This window comes from Desmodus rotundus, chromosome X (assembly GCF_022682495.2).
Source record: "Desmodus rotundus isolate HL8 chromosome X, HLdesRot8A.1, whole genome shotgun sequence".
Taxonomy (NCBI): Eukaryota; Metazoa; Chordata; class Mammalia; order Chiroptera; family Phyllostomidae; genus Desmodus; species Desmodus rotundus.
The window spans coordinates 40,037,917-40,055,888 of NC_071400.1; the positions used below are offsets into that span (position 1 = coordinate 40,037,917).

Consider the following 17,972-nt stretch of genomic DNA (forward strand, 5'->3'; position numbering starts at 1 on the left):
AAGAAATAAAAGGCATCCAAATTGGAAAGGAAAAAATAAAACTGTCATCACTTGCAGATAACATGATAGTGTACACAGAAAATCCTATAGACTCCACTAAAAACCTCCTCGACCTAATATGTGAATTTGGCATAACAGAGGGATACAAAGTTAATATTCATAAATCAAAGGCATTTTTGTATACCAACAATGAAACATCAAAAAGAGAAACTAGGAAAAAATCCCATTTGATACAGCAACAAGAAAAACAAAGTACCTTGGAATAAACCTAACCAAGGAGGTAAAAGTCCTGTACTCAGAAAACTATACAACACTGAAGAAAGAAATTAAGGAAGACACACACACACACACACACACACACAAATGGAAGCATATACCATGTTTATGAATTGGAAGAATTAACATCATCTAAATGTCCACACTACCCAAACAAATTCATAGATTCAATGAAACCATACTAAAATACGAATAACATAGTTAACAGATGTAGAACAAACATTTCAGAAATTTATATGGAACCATAAATGACCCCAAATAGCTGCAACAGTTTTGAGAAAGAAGAACAAAGTAGGAGGGACCATAATACCTGATATCAAACTGTACTACAAGGCCACTGTAATCACAACAGTCCAGTACTGGCATAAGAACAGACACATAGACCAATGGAACAGAATAAAGATCCCAGAAATAAACCCAAGTCTCTACGGTCAATTAATATTTGACAAAGGTGAAGAAGAACAAAATGGAATAAAAATACCCTCTTCAACAAATGGTGTTGGGAGACCTGGACAGTTACATGTAAAAAAAATGAAACTTGATCACCAACTTACACCATACACAAAAATAAATTCAATGTGGATAAAAGACTTAAATATAAGTTGTGACACCATAAAAGTCCTAGAGGAAAACATAGGCAGGAAAATCTCAGATATTCCATGCAGTAATATTTTCACCTATATGTCCCCTAGAGCAACGGACACAAATGAAATAATCAACAAATGGGATCTCACCAAAATAAAAAGCTTCTGCATGGTTAAAGAAAACAGCATTGAAATGAAAACAGAAGCAGCAGTATGGGAAAATATATTTGCCAATAATACCTCAGACAAGGGCCTGATCTCCAAAAAATATAGAACTCATATAATTCCACTCCAGGAAGACAAACAACCCAATTAAAAAATGGGCAAAGGACTTCAACAGACACTTCTCCAAGAAGACATACAGAGGGCCCAGAGACATATGAAAAGATGCTCAGCATCACTAGCCATCAGAGAGATGCAAATTAAAACCACAATGAGATACCACCTTACACCTGTCAGAATGGCCAACATAAACAAATCCACAAACAAATGTTGGAGAGGATGTGGAGAAAAGGGAACCCTAGCACATTGTTGGTGGGAATGCAGAGTGGTGAGGCCACTGTGGAAAACAGTCTGGAATTTCCTCAGAAAACTAAAAATGGAACTGTCTTTTGACCCAGCAATTCCGCTGCTGGGATTACACTCTAAGAACCCTGAAACACCAGTCCAAAAGAACTTATGCACCCCAATGTTCATAGCAGCACAATTTACAATAGCCAAGTACTGGAAGCAACCTAAGTGCCCATCAGCAAATGAGTGGGTCAAAAAACGCTAGTACATTTACACAATGGGATTCTATGCAGCAGGGAGAAAGAAGGATCTCATAGTCTTTGTGACAGTATGGATGGAACTGGAGAGCATTATGCTAAGTGAAATAAGCCAGGTGGTGAGGGACAAATACCGTATGATCTCACCTTTAACTGGAGCATAATCAACTGAATGAAAAAGCAAACCAATTATAACCAGAGACATTGAAGTTAAGAACAATCTAACAATAGCCAGAAGCGAGTGGTGAAGGGACAGTGGGGAGAAGGGTTTTCAGGAACAACTATAAAGGACACATGGACAAAACCAATGGGGAGGGTGGAAGCAAGGGCGTGAGTTGGGTTTGCCTGGGGTGGGGTAGAAGGGTGGGAAGAAAATGCAGACAACTGTAATTGAACAACAATAAAATCATTTTTTAAAAAAGCATATGGAGCAATAGGAACTATTCAATAATTTATAATTCATTTCTGGTAGAAATGTGAAATAGTACATTTTTTTCTAAGAGAGTTTGGTAGTTTCTTATAAAACTAAATATACTTTTACCACATGACCCAGTAATCACACTACTTGGTATTTACACAATTGAGTTGAAAACTAATGTGCACACAAAAACCTGGACACAAATATTTATGGAAGCTTTATTCATAATTGTCAAAAGCAACCAAAATGTCCTTCAATAAGTGGATAAACACAAAGTGGTACATTCATATGATATAATATTGTTCAATAGTAAAAAGAAATGCGTTACCAAGTCTATGAGAAGACATGGAGAAAACTTAACTCCACATTGCTAGTGATAACAGCCAAACTGGAAAGACTGCATACTGTGTGATTCCCACTACATGATATTCTGAAATAAGTAAAACTATGGAGGGAGTAGAAAGATCAGTGATTCTGTGGGATTTGGAGGTCGAGGAAAAGGATGAATAGGTAGAGGACAGGGGATTATTTTAGAGCAATACAACTATTCTCTATGATACTACAATGGTAGATAAATGTTATTTTATTATACAGTGGTTAAGACCTATAGAATGTTTAACACAAAGAATAAATATTAAAGTAAACTATGGGCTTTAGTTATTCATAATATATCATTTTTGGTTTACAATTATAACAAATGTATCATGCTAATGCATGATGTTAATAAGGAAAACTAGAAGAGGAAATGAGAGGATATATGAGAAATGTGTACTTTTGGTCAATTTTTCTTTAACTGAAAACTGCCCCCCATAATAAAGTTTATTAGTAAAAATATTTTTAAAGATTTATTTTATTTATTTTCAGTGGGAAGGGAGGGGGAAAAAGAGGGGGAGAAACATCAATGTGTGGTGGCCTCGCACGTGCCTCCCCCCTCCCTCACTAGGAATCTGGCCCGCAACCCAGGTATGTGACCTTACTGGGAATTGAATAGGCAACGTTTTGGTTTGCAGGCCAGCACTCAATCCACTGTACCACAACAGCCAGGGTTATTAGTAAAAAAAATTTTTTAAGAAGAGAGTAAAGGCCGAAAATCAAAGTAATAGCATAGAGGAGAGGGTTGGGCTAATCATGCTTAATTGCATTCATCTTTCTGTTTTTTTCCCTCGCATTTTATAGTACAGGAAAATGACACAAATGGAGGATAAGGAAATCCAATGCTCCTGAGGTGGAGAACTTAACTAAAAAAAAACAGAAAAAGACTTCAGATTATATGGTACAAAAAATTTTCCAGCAATGAAGAAAGAACTCATCAAGGGTGCACCACATATTAGGGAAAAATGATATACCACTGAGACATGTCCTTGCTAAGTTACTAAACTTCCAGAAAAATAAAATGAATTTGTTCAGGTATATTCCGATATATACATACATACATGCACAGTAAGTTACCTACAAGGGAGAAAAACTAGAACTAGCTGGCTAGCCTCAGACTTCTTCACTGTTACACTCAGTGACAGAAGAATAATGTCTACAAAATTCTGAGGGAAAGAAAGTGTGACTCAAGAATATAATATCCTGTCAAGATACCGGTTAAGTACAAAGGCACTAGACAGACATTTTAACATGAAAGAGTAAAATAAAAATAGCACTCACAAGCTCTTCTTAAAGGAACTTGTCAATGAAAACATACAGGTAACTAAGAAATAAGTAAAGACTTCAGAAAAACAGAGAAATCATGGTACAACACATGGTTATAAGCATACAATCATTTAAAATATGAAGTAAAACTAAACAGATAAAACAAGCAGATGATTTATGATGGAATAACAGAATGTAAATTTCATAATAATTTGAGTAATTAAAAGCTGGGAATGGGGAAAAAGTTTGGAGGAAGTGTAAGAAATCTAATCTCTTTCATAGCAGAGTCCACTGATAATGTGTAATATTGAAGCAGGTAGGTTTAAAAATGACTAAATGACTGTTTGACCCAGCAATTCCAATCCTAGGTACCTATCTACTTAAGAGAAATTAAAGCATATATCCAAACAAAAACTCATAATGAATGTTCATAATGGCTTTACACAGTCAAAAAGTGGAAACAACCCAAATGTCCATCAACAGATGAGTGGTTAAACAAATGTGGTATCTATATATAATGGAATATCATTTGATAATAAAAAGAAATGAAATACTGATACATGCCACCACATGGATGAACCTTAAAAACATTATGTTAAGAGAAAGAAGATGATCACAAAGGACTACATAGTATATGTTCTATTTAAATGAAATATCCAGAATAGGTAAATATATAGAAAAAGAAAGTAAATCATTGATTGCTTAGGGATGGGGAAGGACAGGGAGGCTGGGGGGTGTGATTGATAAAGGGTACCAGGTTTCTTTCTAAGGTAATGAAAAGTTCTATAATCGATTAGGATGATTGTTGCACAATTCTGTAAATATAATAAAACCCACTGCATTGTATACTATAAATGAACGAACTTTATGATATGTGAACTATATCTCAAAAAGTTTCTTAATAAAAAGAGATGAGAAAAAATTACTAACTTCTCAATATTTTCATAATATATTTCTTGAGCTTAAAGGGGTGTTAATGACCAATATCTTTTATGGTAAAAACAAAAAAGTACTTATCTGAAGACAAGCAGTCTTTCAACTTTATTTCAGTGTTTTACTCTGATAAATTCAAGCAAAATTAAAGAAAATGTTTTTAATTTAATATATTGTGACCCTATATTACCAAGTTTTTTCTGTCCAGCCATTCACCTACCCCACTATCTCTATATATGCACAAAAGGTATCTGAAATAATTTTCAGATAATGTGAACACTGGGGGAGTAAGAATTTGGGTGACTTACTGCTTTCTTTATCGTTTCTTATATTGATTAATTTTTTAATGATAAGTATTCTATTTGTACTTGTCTTTAAATTGTCCTCATAAAGTAACTAAAGGCAAAGTGTTAATGTTTGCATATGGATAATAGGATTAGGAATATTTTTCCTCCTTTTTTATTCTTTTCTATACTTTCCAAATTTTCTTATAATGAACATCTATTCTTTTAGAAACAGAAAAAAGTAAAATAAATAATACAATTAAAGGCTGTGTAGCAGTTCTTGAGATGATTGGTTCTTTCTTACCTGTGCTCCTTATGTTGCTGCTGAATGATTTTTCTTCCTGACCAGAGATCACCCATCTGTGACTGATGAAGGAGGGACTGTCCCACAGTCTCCCTCTTATTCACTTCAAGACAAAAACAAAAGCATGGCAGAGTGGTGGTGATGAGGGGTGAAAGGGAAACACATCACACTTGTAGAAGTAATGCAATATAATGTTTATGTACCCCACAATCAGGTTGAGCCCATGAAGATAAGATATGCCATGAGAAAGAACACACAAAGATTGAACACCATAGGATCTATCACTGAGGTCAAACACCTCAAGGAACCACATCTAGAAAGGTCTGGTACCTGCAGGTTTGCGGCGCAGGGACAACCTGATTATCTCACTGCCTGTGTGGTAAGCAAAGCGATTCACTTTCTGGTCATAAAACCAGTCTCCAGTTGCCTTCTTCAGCTCTCTGGGAAGGAATAAAAGACAATGACAGATAGATAAAGAATGGTCCTTGTCATCCAACCAACAAAGGCTGAGCAGAGAAATTCTCACCACAGCCAAGGCCTCATTTCCACCCTCTTCTCAGCCATAGGTGACACTCACATTTCCTTGGTGCACACCTTGCACCTCCAGGTACCATTGCTTTCATGGATACGGCAGTCCCGGCACACCAGGTGATTACAACCCCGACAAGTGTTGGTCTTAGGAGTCCAACGGCCCAGGTTCTCTTGGCACCGAGCACAGGTCCGATCACTATAGTGTTGGCTGCCCCTCTTGGCCCCCTTCCTTTTTACCTCCAGTAACTCATTCTTCAATCGCCTGCCAAGACCCAAAAGAGAAGGACAAGGGGATTCAGGATATGCATAGGTTAGAGAGGCATTGTGGGGTAGACACAGTAAAACTATTTAGTTCTGTGAAAGCAACCACCTCAGAGCCCAACCTGAGCCAATGAAGAGTTGTAAACCTTATACACAAGTTCCTCTGAAAGTCAGATGACAGTTATTAGAAAACATCTGGATATCACTGGGCAAAGGCCAGAAAAAGCATGGGACTCTTACCTAATCCTTTTCTCCTCTGCTTTCTGGAGCTCCTCATCTCGTTGTAGAACACTGAGGATCAAATCCCTTTCCATCTCAGACAGAAAAGAGAGGTCAAGTATCTCCGACATGACTTATTCTTTTTTTCCTTTTACTCTTCTTTCTTCAAAACAATCAGACAAGGAGAGCTACCAGAGTTGCCTGAAGTAAGGTAAAAACTAATTTCACACATATAATTAACTTCAGAATAGGGCCACAGCCTTAGAGCCTTCAGCAGGATACTTTGCCCTTGAGCCAGGCTAAAGAGACATTGTAGAAGTATCTGATCTATTTACCATTCTTACCCCCACCTGAATCTTGCCCTTAAAATGAAGAGGCTTTGATTTTTCAAGAATAAAAACTTATTCCTGACTCTGGGAAAGGGTTGGGTTTTTAAGCATAAGCATCTTGGTCAGGAAAGAGCTGAGGCCCACTGAGTCAAACTTCCCCTCCACCAAGTAGATCCTCAAGCATCTAATTTTCAATATTTTAAATGTTGTCAACTCTCCAGCCTATCAACACAAAAAGTCAGACAGCTGGTCTCTGTACTTGAGGAAAAAAACCACATGAGGACTCCTCAAGTTGAAGCCCATTTCTCCATTCCTCACCAGCTTCCATGTTCCCAAGATTTAGTTAGCTTTCTGGTATATTTCAAAACTTCCATCACCTCCTCTATCTCCCAAAGTTCTATTGCAAATACTATCTCAAGGATATCTTCACCCATTTCACGCACGTTGGTTGAGCACCCACTCTGTCCAAAGTGTGAGGAATAGAGAGATGAATGAATAATATAGTTCCTGTCCTTAAGAAGTTCGCAGAGTAGTAGGAGATACAGATATACACAAATACAGTACAATTTACTAAGTGCTATCAGAGGGATAATAAATTAAATGCTATGGAACTTATAGAAGGAAGTAATTAATTCTATCTTGCATAGAGAGGGAAAAGAGAGGGCTGTGTACATGTAAGGTTTCACAGAATAGGTAGACTTTGCCTTATAGAACACAGTGTATGTTTGTTGGTGGGGAACAATGGTAGGAGAGATAGATCAAGGCCAGATTATATAACACTCAAATACTCTTAACAACTAAGAATTTTAAAATTCATTAAATAGACAATAGAAACCCATCGAACATCTTTGTTATTGCTTTCTTTTGATCTTGGGAAGTCACATGATCAAATTCATTTTACAGAGATAACTCTAGCTATAGCATGAAATACTGATTTAAAGGACAGACTGAAGTGCAATTTGGAGTACATAACACATTGTAAAATGTGAGTACTCCTTATTCAAGCAATGCCACCTCTAAGAATAGGAGTATTCACACAAACATGCATGCAAGGACATATATAAAAGAATGTTACTATAAAATTATTTGCAAGGAGGAAAAACGTTCTTTAACAGAAGAATCATTAAACCAAATAATACTTCCATATAACAGCATACTATTCAGCCATTTAAAAATGTGGTAGATCTTTATGAAAATACATCCCTGACTGAAGAAGAAGTAGTTGTGGATTCCAAGATGGCTGCAGAGTAGATGGAAGCTCTCAGCACCAAAACAGATTTACAGCTAAACTATAGAGCAATCAACCTAAATAACCAAATGAAGGCTGGCTGAACTAAAATATTATATCAGGTTTTTACAGAAGCCACATAGAGACTGGTAAGAAGGGCAGAGACATGGGAAGGGCTAGTCCTGCCACCCAAGTGCAGCGGCAGCCAGAAGTATATTGTGGCAAGAAAACTTCATCCCCCCAGGAGCATCAGGTCTCAACTCCAAGCAGAGATCCCCTACCCAGAACAATGGAGACAGAAAAAGGAGCCCGCATAGCACCTAGTAGTGAAAATCACTGGGATGCAGTCTGCCTGGGAGACCCAGATGCAAACTTTTCATGGACGAGCACTCCTACTATTACAGAACCAGCCTGGAGAATGCGCTATCCAGTCTCTGACTGCTGGTGAGCCCACTCTGCCCTACACTGGTCCTGTAGAAAAGTCTGCTGGCTGCAGCCAGCAGTAACTATTGGGGACTTCTTTTTCTGCAGTGGCTCTTGGCACATATCCAGACAGTGACTAAACTGTGTGACTTTGGAAAGGACCCATCTCCCCCACCTTCAGGGCACAGGTGGCACCCCTCCCCAATCCACTGAATCACTTGGCCAGCCCTATCCTGCTGAATTCAGCCAAGCAAGGGGCCAGAGTGCCGCACCAAGCTGGGAGTTTTGAACTGAAACATGTCTGCCAGGAAAGCTTTTGTCCTGAAACCAGGCAGGCAGGGGCTGAGGTCTGTGGTTAAATCATGGTGCAGGGTTGGGGGGAAGGACACCCTTATCTCTCCAGTGAGCTCAGTCCACACTACCCCAGGAACAGGAAGAAGTGCCTGCACCCATCCTACAGGTTTGCAGGCACCACCCCCATCTTACAGGTTTGTGGCACCACGCCCAACAGGAGACTATATGGATCAACCCTTCCAATTCCCAGATACTCTACCCTGCTAAGCTCAGTTCTGTGGAGAAAAGGGACAGCAGCTTAGAGTGCTGCTGTCCCTTTGAAAGGACTCATTCAAAGAGTGCGTCCTTTGAAGGTTAATGTCTGGGATGGGGATGAAGTGCTTATCCCCTTCCTGTGGGCTAGGCTGGCATCACCCACAATGGGAGACTCTTTTGATCTGTCTCCCTGAGCCTGGGGTGCCTGAGCTTGCTCCTGCAGAGGGGCCAGCTGGCTGCATCCAACCAGAACCAGCAGCAAGCACCTCCAGGTAGAACTGGAGTTGGAGACTCTGGCAGAGACTGAGTGCTTTGGCTCTGGAGTAGGGGCCACTTATCCCTCACTGAGTTCCTTACTGCAAGATCACCAAGTAGGAGAACTACTAGTCATATCCTCCCAACCCCAGTAGCCACACCTTACTGAGCTTGCAACCTATGGAAGGGTCTGTTTTGTGCCTAGACTGAGCCCATGCTACAGTCTTTTTTTGGAAGGCTCTGGAAGAAGAATATGGCAACTTTACAGGGATGGGGAGTAGCTGACAGGTGGAGGCAAATCTCAGGGAGCCTTCATCCTTTTACAGACCTTCCTCCCAGCTCTAAGCTGGAGGAAGCTACTTATACACATATTGGCCCCTCCCATGCACACCCAGGTCCACTAAATGAAGCCACAAAAAGTAAACAGTGCAAAAGCTCCAGAAAGGTAGCCCAAGGCCAGTTACACACAATATCTGACACTGACCAGTACCTGAACCCCACCAAAGTGGACCTAGAATCAACACAACCAATGGTGGGCTTCAGACCATACCACAGCTTGACCCAACTAGCCACACAAGCATCACAACCAAAGGGGGGTCCTGGCAATCATCAGATCCTACTGGGAACAACTTGGCCTCAGGGGACACCACCATTCACAGTGTCTCACACATGGTGATAGAGTTTTACCCTTAAAGTCAGTCTGCATGAAGGATTAGTCCACCCATGAAAGGGCCAACAACATTCAAGCCTCAACTACAATAGGAGGTTGCACATAACCCACAACAACATTCCTGGAGCATGGACCTCAGGTGATCTGGAAGATTGCACCACCAAGCACAATGACACACCTTCATTATAAAGCCATCATAACAAGTTTGGGACTCACAGCAGATCAACCTAATACAGAGACAAAATGGGAAGATGAAGAAATATGCCCCAAACAAAAGAACAAGGAAATCACCAGAAAAAAATGAAGTAAAATGAAAGCAACCAAAATACCAGATGCAGAGTTTAAAACAATAGTTATAAGGATGCTCAAGGATCTTAGGAGAAGAATAGATGATCTCAGTGAGAATGTTAACAAAAAGATTGTAAGCATTAAAAAGGACTTAGAAACCATAAAAAAAAGAACCATTCAGAGATGAAGAATACAATATCTGAAATAAAGAACACAATAAAAGGAATCAGAATCAGGTTAGATGAAGCAGAAAATCATCTAGTGGTTTAGACAAGATAACAGTAAGCACCAAAGCGTAGAATCAAAAACAAAAGATAATTTTTTTAAATGAGGAAAATCTAAGGGATCTCAGGGACAACATTAAACATAACAACATCCACATCATACAGGTGCAAGAAGAAGAGAGTGAGAAAGGGAGACAACCTGCTTGAAGAGATAAAGGCTAAAAACTTCCCTAACTTGGTGAAGGAAAAAGTCACACAAGTTCAGGAAGCAAAGAGAGTCCCAATCAAAATGAACCCAAAGAGAGCCACATCAAGACACATCATAATTAAAATGGCAAAGGTTAAAGACAAGGAGAGAATCTTAAAATCATAAAGAGCGACACAGTTACTTACCTACAAGATAATTTCCATAAAGCTGTCAGATGATTTCTCAACAGAAACACTTCAGGCTAGAAGGAATTCGCATGAAATATTCAAACTGATGAAAACCTAGGATGTGCAAACAAGACTACTCTATCCAGCTAGGCTATCATTTAAAATGGAAGGTGAACCTGACTGATGTGGCTTAGTTGTTTGGACACTGTGCCACAAAGTGAAAATTCACTGGTTCGATTCCCAGTCAGAGCATATAGTTGGGTTGCAGGCCCAGTCCCTGGTTGGGGCACATGTGAGAGGCAACCTACTGATGTTTCTCTCACCCATTAATGTTTCTCCCACCCATCCATGTTTCTCTCCCTTTCTTTGTACCTCCCTTGTCCTTTCTCAAAAAAATTAAATAACATCTTCTAAAAAAATAAAAATAATTAAAATTAAAGGTGAAATAAAGAGGTTCCCAGACCAAAATAAATAAATAAATGAGTTAAGTACCACCAAATCACTATTGCAACAAGTGTTAAAGGGCCTGCTTTAGGAAGAAGAAGAAATAGAGGGAGTAAAATACGTATAAAGAATAAAATGGGGCTGGTCTGAGGGTAGTAGATTAACAGAACTCAACTAAAGTTAGTGCCACTAAAATTAGATTACAAAACTCAACTACTCCATTTGACTGGCTTTCAGAAACAACAACAAAGACAGCTCAGAAGAAGTAGAAGGAAGGAAATAACCAAGATCAGAGCAGAATTAAATGACATACACACTAAAGAAAAAGTCTAAGGATCAATAAATCCAGGAGATGATTCTTTGAAAAGATGAACAAAATTGACAAGCCTTTAAGCAGACTCATCAAGAAAAAAAGAGAGAGGATCCAAATAAATACAATTAGAAATGAAAGAGGAGAGATTACAACTGATACCACAGAAATACAAAGGATTGTAAGAAATTACTACAAAGAACTGTATGCCAAGATATTTGAAAACCTAGGTGAAATGGACACATTTCTAGAAAAATATAATCTTCCAAAATTGAATAAAGAAGTAAAAAGCCCTAAGAGACCAATAACAGCTGATTAAACTGAAGCAGTAATCAAAAAACTTCCAGCGCACAAGGAGAACCAAGATGGTGGCGTAGGTAGACACACTGCGTCTCCTCGGACAACCAGAACTGACAGAAAATTGAAAGGCAAGGAAGTGCGACACCAAGTAGATAAAAAATAAACATTCATCCAGACCAGCAGGAGGGGTGGAGACGGGCAGCCGGGGAGGAGAGGACTCGAGTGGCCGTGGCAGGACCGAGACTGGTGGAGTGTGAGACGAACGGGGCAGGCAGTATGACCACTAGCAGACCCTGCGGCCCCACATTTGCGCACAGATAAACAGAGAGGGCTGGACTAAGAGTAGCTGAGAACCGGGCAGGCAGAGCAGTGGGTAGCACCCAGCGGTCCCACACTCACGCACAGATAAACCCGGACAAACGGCAGGCAGTGAAGCAGACCGTGTAACCCAGGGCTCCAGCGCCGGGAAATAAAGCCTCAGACCTCTGATTGAAAGCGCCCGTGGGGGTTGGGGCGGGAGCAGGAGAGACTCCCAGCCTCACAGGAGAGGATGTTGGAGAGACCCACAGGGGCCTAGAGTGTGCACAAGCCCACCCACTCGGGAACCATAACCAGAGGGGCGCAATTTGATTGTGGGTAGTGGAGGGAGTGAGGATATCCGGTGGAGAGTGGAGCGGCTGCCATTGCTCCCTCTCAGCCCCTCCCCCACGTACAGCATCACAGCACAGCGACCAGCGTTGTGTTACCCCGCCTTGGTGAACACCTAAGGCTCCACCCCTTTAAGTAACAGAAGCACCAAGACAAAAAAAAAAAAAAAAAAAATGGCCCAAATGACAGAACACTTCAAAGCTCCAGAAAAAATACAACTAAGTGAGGAAGAGATACCCAACCTATCGGATGCACAGTTCAAAGCACTGGTTATCAAGATGCTCACAGAATTGGTTGAATCTGTTCAAAAACCAGATGAAAAAATGAAGCCTATGCTAAGAGAAACAAAGGAAAATGTACAGGGAACCAATAGTGATGAGAAGGAAACTAGGACTCAAATCAATGGTGTGGACCAGAAGGAAGAAAGAAACATCCAACCAGAAAAGAATGAAGAAACAAGAATTCGGAAAAATGAGGAGAGGCTTAGGAAACTCCAGGACATCTTGAAACGTTCCAACATCCAAATTATAGGGGTGCCAGAAGGAGAAGAGGAAGAACAAAAAAATGAAAATTTATTTGAACAAATAATGAAGGAGAACTTCCCCAGTCTGGCAAAGGAAATAGATTCCAGGAAGTCCAGGAAGCTCAGAGAGTCCCAAAGAAGCTGGACCCAAGGAGGAACACACCAAGGCACATCATCATTACATTACCCAAGATTAGGCAGAAGGAGAGAATCTTAGAAGCAGCAAGAGAAAAGGACACAGTTACCTACAAAGGGGTTCCCATAAGGCTGTCAGCTGATTTCTCAAAAGAGAACTTACAGGCAAGAAGGGACTGGCAAGAAGTATTCCAAGTCATGAAAGGCAAGGGCCTACATCCAAGATTACTGTATCCAGCAAAGCTATCATTTAGAATGAAAGGGCAGATAAAGTGCTTCTCAGATAAGGTCAAGTTAAAGGAGTTCATCATCACCAAGCCATTATTATATGAAATGTTAAAGGGACCTATCTAAGAAAAAGAAGATAAAAAATATGAACAGTAAAAATGACAGCAAACTCACAGTTATTAACAAACACACCTAAAACCAAAACAAAAGAAAACTAAGCAAACAACTAGAACAGAAACAGAACCACAGAAATGGAGATCACATGGAGGGTTATCAATAGGGGATTGGGACGGGGAGAGAGGGGGGAAAGGTACAGAGAATAAATACCATAAATGATAGGTGGAAAATAGACAGGGGGAGGGTAAGAATAGTGTAGGAAATGTAGAAGCCAAAGAACTTATAAGTATGACCCATGAACATGAACTATAGGGGGGTAATGTGGGAGGGAGGGGGTGGGCAGGATGGAGTTGAGTGAAGGGGTGGAAATGGGACAACTGTAATAGCATAATCAATAAATATACCCCCCCCCCAAAAAAAAAAAAAAAAAAAAACCTCCCAGCGCACAAAATCCAGGGATCAGACAGTTTCACAGGAGAATTTTACAAAATATTTAAGGATGAGCTAACCCCTATTTTTCATAGATTTCCCCCCCCAAAAAATCCAAGAAGATAGAACATGCCCAAAGTCCTTTTATGAAGCCAACATCATCCTAATCCCAAAACCAGATAAAGACACAACAAAGAAAGAAAATTGCAGGTCAATATCACTGATGAACATACATGCTAAACTCCTCAACAAAATATTGGCAAACTGCATTCAGCAATACATTAAAAAGATCATACCACATGATCAAGTGGGATTCACCCCCGGTGTGCAAGGATGGTACAACATTCACAAATCAATAAATGTAATACATCACATAAACAAAAGGAAGACAAAAATCACATGATCATATCAATAGATGTGGAAAAAGCATTTCATAAAGTACAGCACCCATTTATGATAAAAACACTCAGCAAAGAATGAATAGAGGGAGCATTCCTCAACCTAATAAAGGCCACATATGAGAGACCTACAGCCAACATCATACTCAGTGGGCAAAAACTTAGAGCTTTCCCATTAAGATCAGGAACAACACAAGGATGCCCTCTCTCACCACTCCTATTCAACATAGTATTGGAATTCCTAGCCACAGCAATCAGACAAGAAAAATAAATAAAAGGCATCTAAATTAGGAAGGAGAAAATAAAACTGTCATTGTTTGCACATGACATGATAGTGTACATAGAAAATCCTATAGACTCCATCAAAAAACTACTTGATGTAACACATGAATTTGGCAAAACAGCAAGATGCAAAGTCAATATTCAGAAATCAAAGGCATTCTTTTACACTAACAATGAAATATCACAAACAGAAATCACAAAAAGTCGCATTTGATATAGCAACAAGAAAAATAAAATACCTAAGAATAAACTTAACTAAAGAGGTAAAAGACCTGTAGTCAGAAAACTATACAACACTGAAGAAAGAAATTAAGGAAGACACACAAAAAATGGAAGCATATACCATATTTATGGATTGGAAGAATTAACATCAAAATGGCCATACTACCCAAAGCAATTTATAGATTCAATGCAATCCCTATTAAAGTACTCATGACATATTTCACAGATATGGAACAAACATTTCAGAAATTTATATGGAACCATAAATGACCCCAAATAGCTGCAACAGTTTTGAGAAAGAAGAACAAAGTAGGAGGGATCATAATACCTGATATCAAACTGTATTACAAGGCCACTATAAACAAAACAGTCTGGTACAGGCGTAAAAACACACACATAGACCAATGGAACAGAACACAGAACCCAGAAATAAACCCAAGTCTTTATGGTCAATTAATATTTGACAAAGGAAGCAGGAGCATAAAGTGGAGTAAAAATAACCTCTTCAACAAATGGTGTTGGGAGACCTGGACAGTTACATGTAAAAAAATGAAACTTGATCACCCACTTACACCATACACAAAAATAAATTCAACGTGAATAAAAGACTTAAATATAAATCCTGACACCATAAAAGTACTACAGGAGAACATTGGGAGGAAAATCTCAGATATTCCATGTATCAATATTTTCACTGATATGTCCCCTAGAGCAAGAGACATAAAGGAAATAATCAACAAATGGGATCTTATCAAAATAAAAAGCTTCTGCATGGCTAAAGAATACAGCATTAAAATGAAAAGAGAACCAATTTTATGGGAAAACCTATTTGCCAATGATACATCAGGCAAGGGTTTGATCTTCAAAATATATAAAGAACTCACACGACTCCACTCCAGGAACACAAAAAACCCAATTTAAAAAAATGGGCAAAAGATCTGAACAGACACTTCCCCAAAGAGGACATACAGAGGGCCCAGAGACATATGAAAAGATGCTCAGCATCACTAGCCATCAGAGAGATGCAAATTAAAACCACAATGAGAAACCACTTCACACTGGTGAGAATGGCAATCATAAACAAATGAACAAACAAGTGTTGGAGAGGATGTGGAGAAAAGGGAACCCTAGTGCAATGTTGGTGGGAATGCAGACTGGTGCAGCCACTATGGAAAACAGTATGGAATTTCCTCAGAAAACTAAAAAGGGAAGTGCCTTTTGACTTGGCAATTCTACTTCTAGGATTATACTCCAAGAACCCTGAAAAACCAATCCAAAAGAACCTATGTACCCCAATGTTCATAGCAGCACAATTTACAGTAGCCAAGTGCTGGAAGCAACCTAAGTGCCCATCAGTATATAAATGGACCAAAATCTATGCTACAATTACACAATGGAATACTATCCAGCAGAAAGAAAGAGCTCCTACCCTTTGCCACAGCATGGATGGAACTGGAGAGCATTATCCTAAGTTAAATATGTCAGGCAGTGAAAGACAAGGTGAGACCATATGATCTCACCTTTGACTTGAACCTAATCCACAAAACATACAAGCAAGCAAAGTATAACCAGAGACATTGAAATTACGAACAAACTGACAGTAACCAGAGGGGAGGTGGAAGGGAATAATGGTGGGTAAAGGTTAAAGGGTTTTGAGGAACAACTATAAAGGACACATGGACAAAACCAAGTGGAGGTGGAATCAGGGGAGGGAGATGGGGATGGCTTGGGTTGAGGGGAGTGGTGGGGGGAAAAGGCAGACAACTGTACTTGAACAACAATAATTTTTTTTTAATTTTTATTGTTATTCAACTATAGTTGTCTGCCTTTTCTCCCCATCCCTCCACCCCACCCCAGCCAAACCCACCTCCCTCCCCCGCCTCCACCCTCCCCCTTGACTTTGTCCATGTGTCCTTTATAGTAATTCCTATAAACCCCTCTCCCCACTGTCCCCTCCCCACTCCCCTCTGGCTATGTTAGATTTGAACAACAATAAAATTTTTTAAAAAATAGAAATTCTTGCATATAATGTACATCCATTCACAGATAGAATAAATTTGAAATGTATATATTAAAAAATAAACTAGAATTCTATAGTTATTTTCATCATTAAAAAATAAAATGGCAATAAGTTGGTACATATCACTAATAACCTTAAATATAAATGGATAAATGCTCCAATAAAAAAAAGGTAGCTAAATGAATAAAAACATATGACCCATATATATGCTGTCTACAAGAGACCCCCCTCAGAACAAAAGACACACAAATACAGAGTGAAGGGATGGAAGAAAACATTCCATGAAACCGGTAAAAAAACAGCTGGGGTAGGAATACTTATATTAGACAAAACAGACTTCAAAACAAAGGCTATAACAAGAGACAAGGAAGGGATCAATCCAACAGATGATACAATCTTGTAAACATATATGCGCCCAACAGAGGAGCACTTAAATTTGTAAAGAAAATCTTGGTGGATATTAAGGGAGAAATGAATGGCAACACAGTCATAATAGGGGATTTAAACACCCCACTGTCACCATTGCATATATCTCCAGGCAAAAAATCAACATGGTAACAGAGAACTTAAGCAACACACCGAATTAAATAGATTTAATTGATATTTACAGAATACTTCATTCCAAACAGAGAATATAAATTCTTTTCAAGTGCACAGGAAACATTCTGAAAGACAGACATGTTAGAACACAAAAGAAGTCTTCAAAAAATTCAAGAATAGCCAGAGGGGGGAGGAAGGGGACAGCTGGGAGAAGGGTTTTCAGGAACTACTATAAAGGACACATGGACAAAACCAAGGGGGAGGGTGGAAGGAAGGGAGGGAGGTGAGTTTGGCTGTTGGGGGCGGGGAGGGGAGAAAAAGCAGACAACTGTAATTAAACAACAAAGTAATTAAAATAAAAAAATTAAATTCAATTAAAAAAAATTCAAGAATACTGGAATCATATCAAATGTCTTCTCTGAACACAATGGCATGAAATTAGGCATCAACTAAAACAAGAAAACTGAAAAACATTCAAACACATGGAGGCTAATGAGTATGTTATTAAACAATGAGTTATTAAACAATGCAATGAGATCAAGAAGAAATAAAAAATTACCTGGACAAAATGAAAATGAACATATAACAACCCAAAATCTATGGGACACAACAAAAGCAGTTCTGAGAGGTAAGTTCATAGCATTACAAGTCTACCTTAAAGGAGCAAGAAAAATCTCAAATAAACCATCTGACCCTAAACCTAAAAGAACTAGAAAAGGAACAACAAAACAAATTAAGCCCAGAGTAAGTAGAAGAAAATAATCATGATCAGAGCAAAAATAAATGTCAAAGAGACTTAAAAAAATACAGATCAATGAAA

The 17,972-nt window shown here is 39.1% G+C and overlaps 1 protein-coding gene across 1 annotated transcript in view; it reads right to left on the minus strand.

The window, feature by feature from the left end:
- Positions 1-17,972, minus strand: part of SYTL4 (synaptotagmin like 4) — a 118,074-nt gene that overhangs the window by 64,149 nt on the left and 35,953 nt on the right. The window contains exons 2-5 of the mRNA XM_024578730.3: positions 6,237-6,416; positions 5,782-5,997; positions 5,535-5,644; positions 5,205-5,307 (exon numbers count right to left, since the gene is read on the minus strand). Of these exons, the coding sequence (XP_024434498.2) occupies positions 5,205-5,307; positions 5,535-5,644; positions 5,782-5,997; positions 6,237-6,346 (539 nt within the window). The 5' untranslated portion in view covers positions 6,347-6,416. The remainder of the gene's footprint in view (positions 1-5,204; positions 5,308-5,534; positions 5,645-5,781; positions 5,998-6,236; positions 6,417-17,972) is intronic.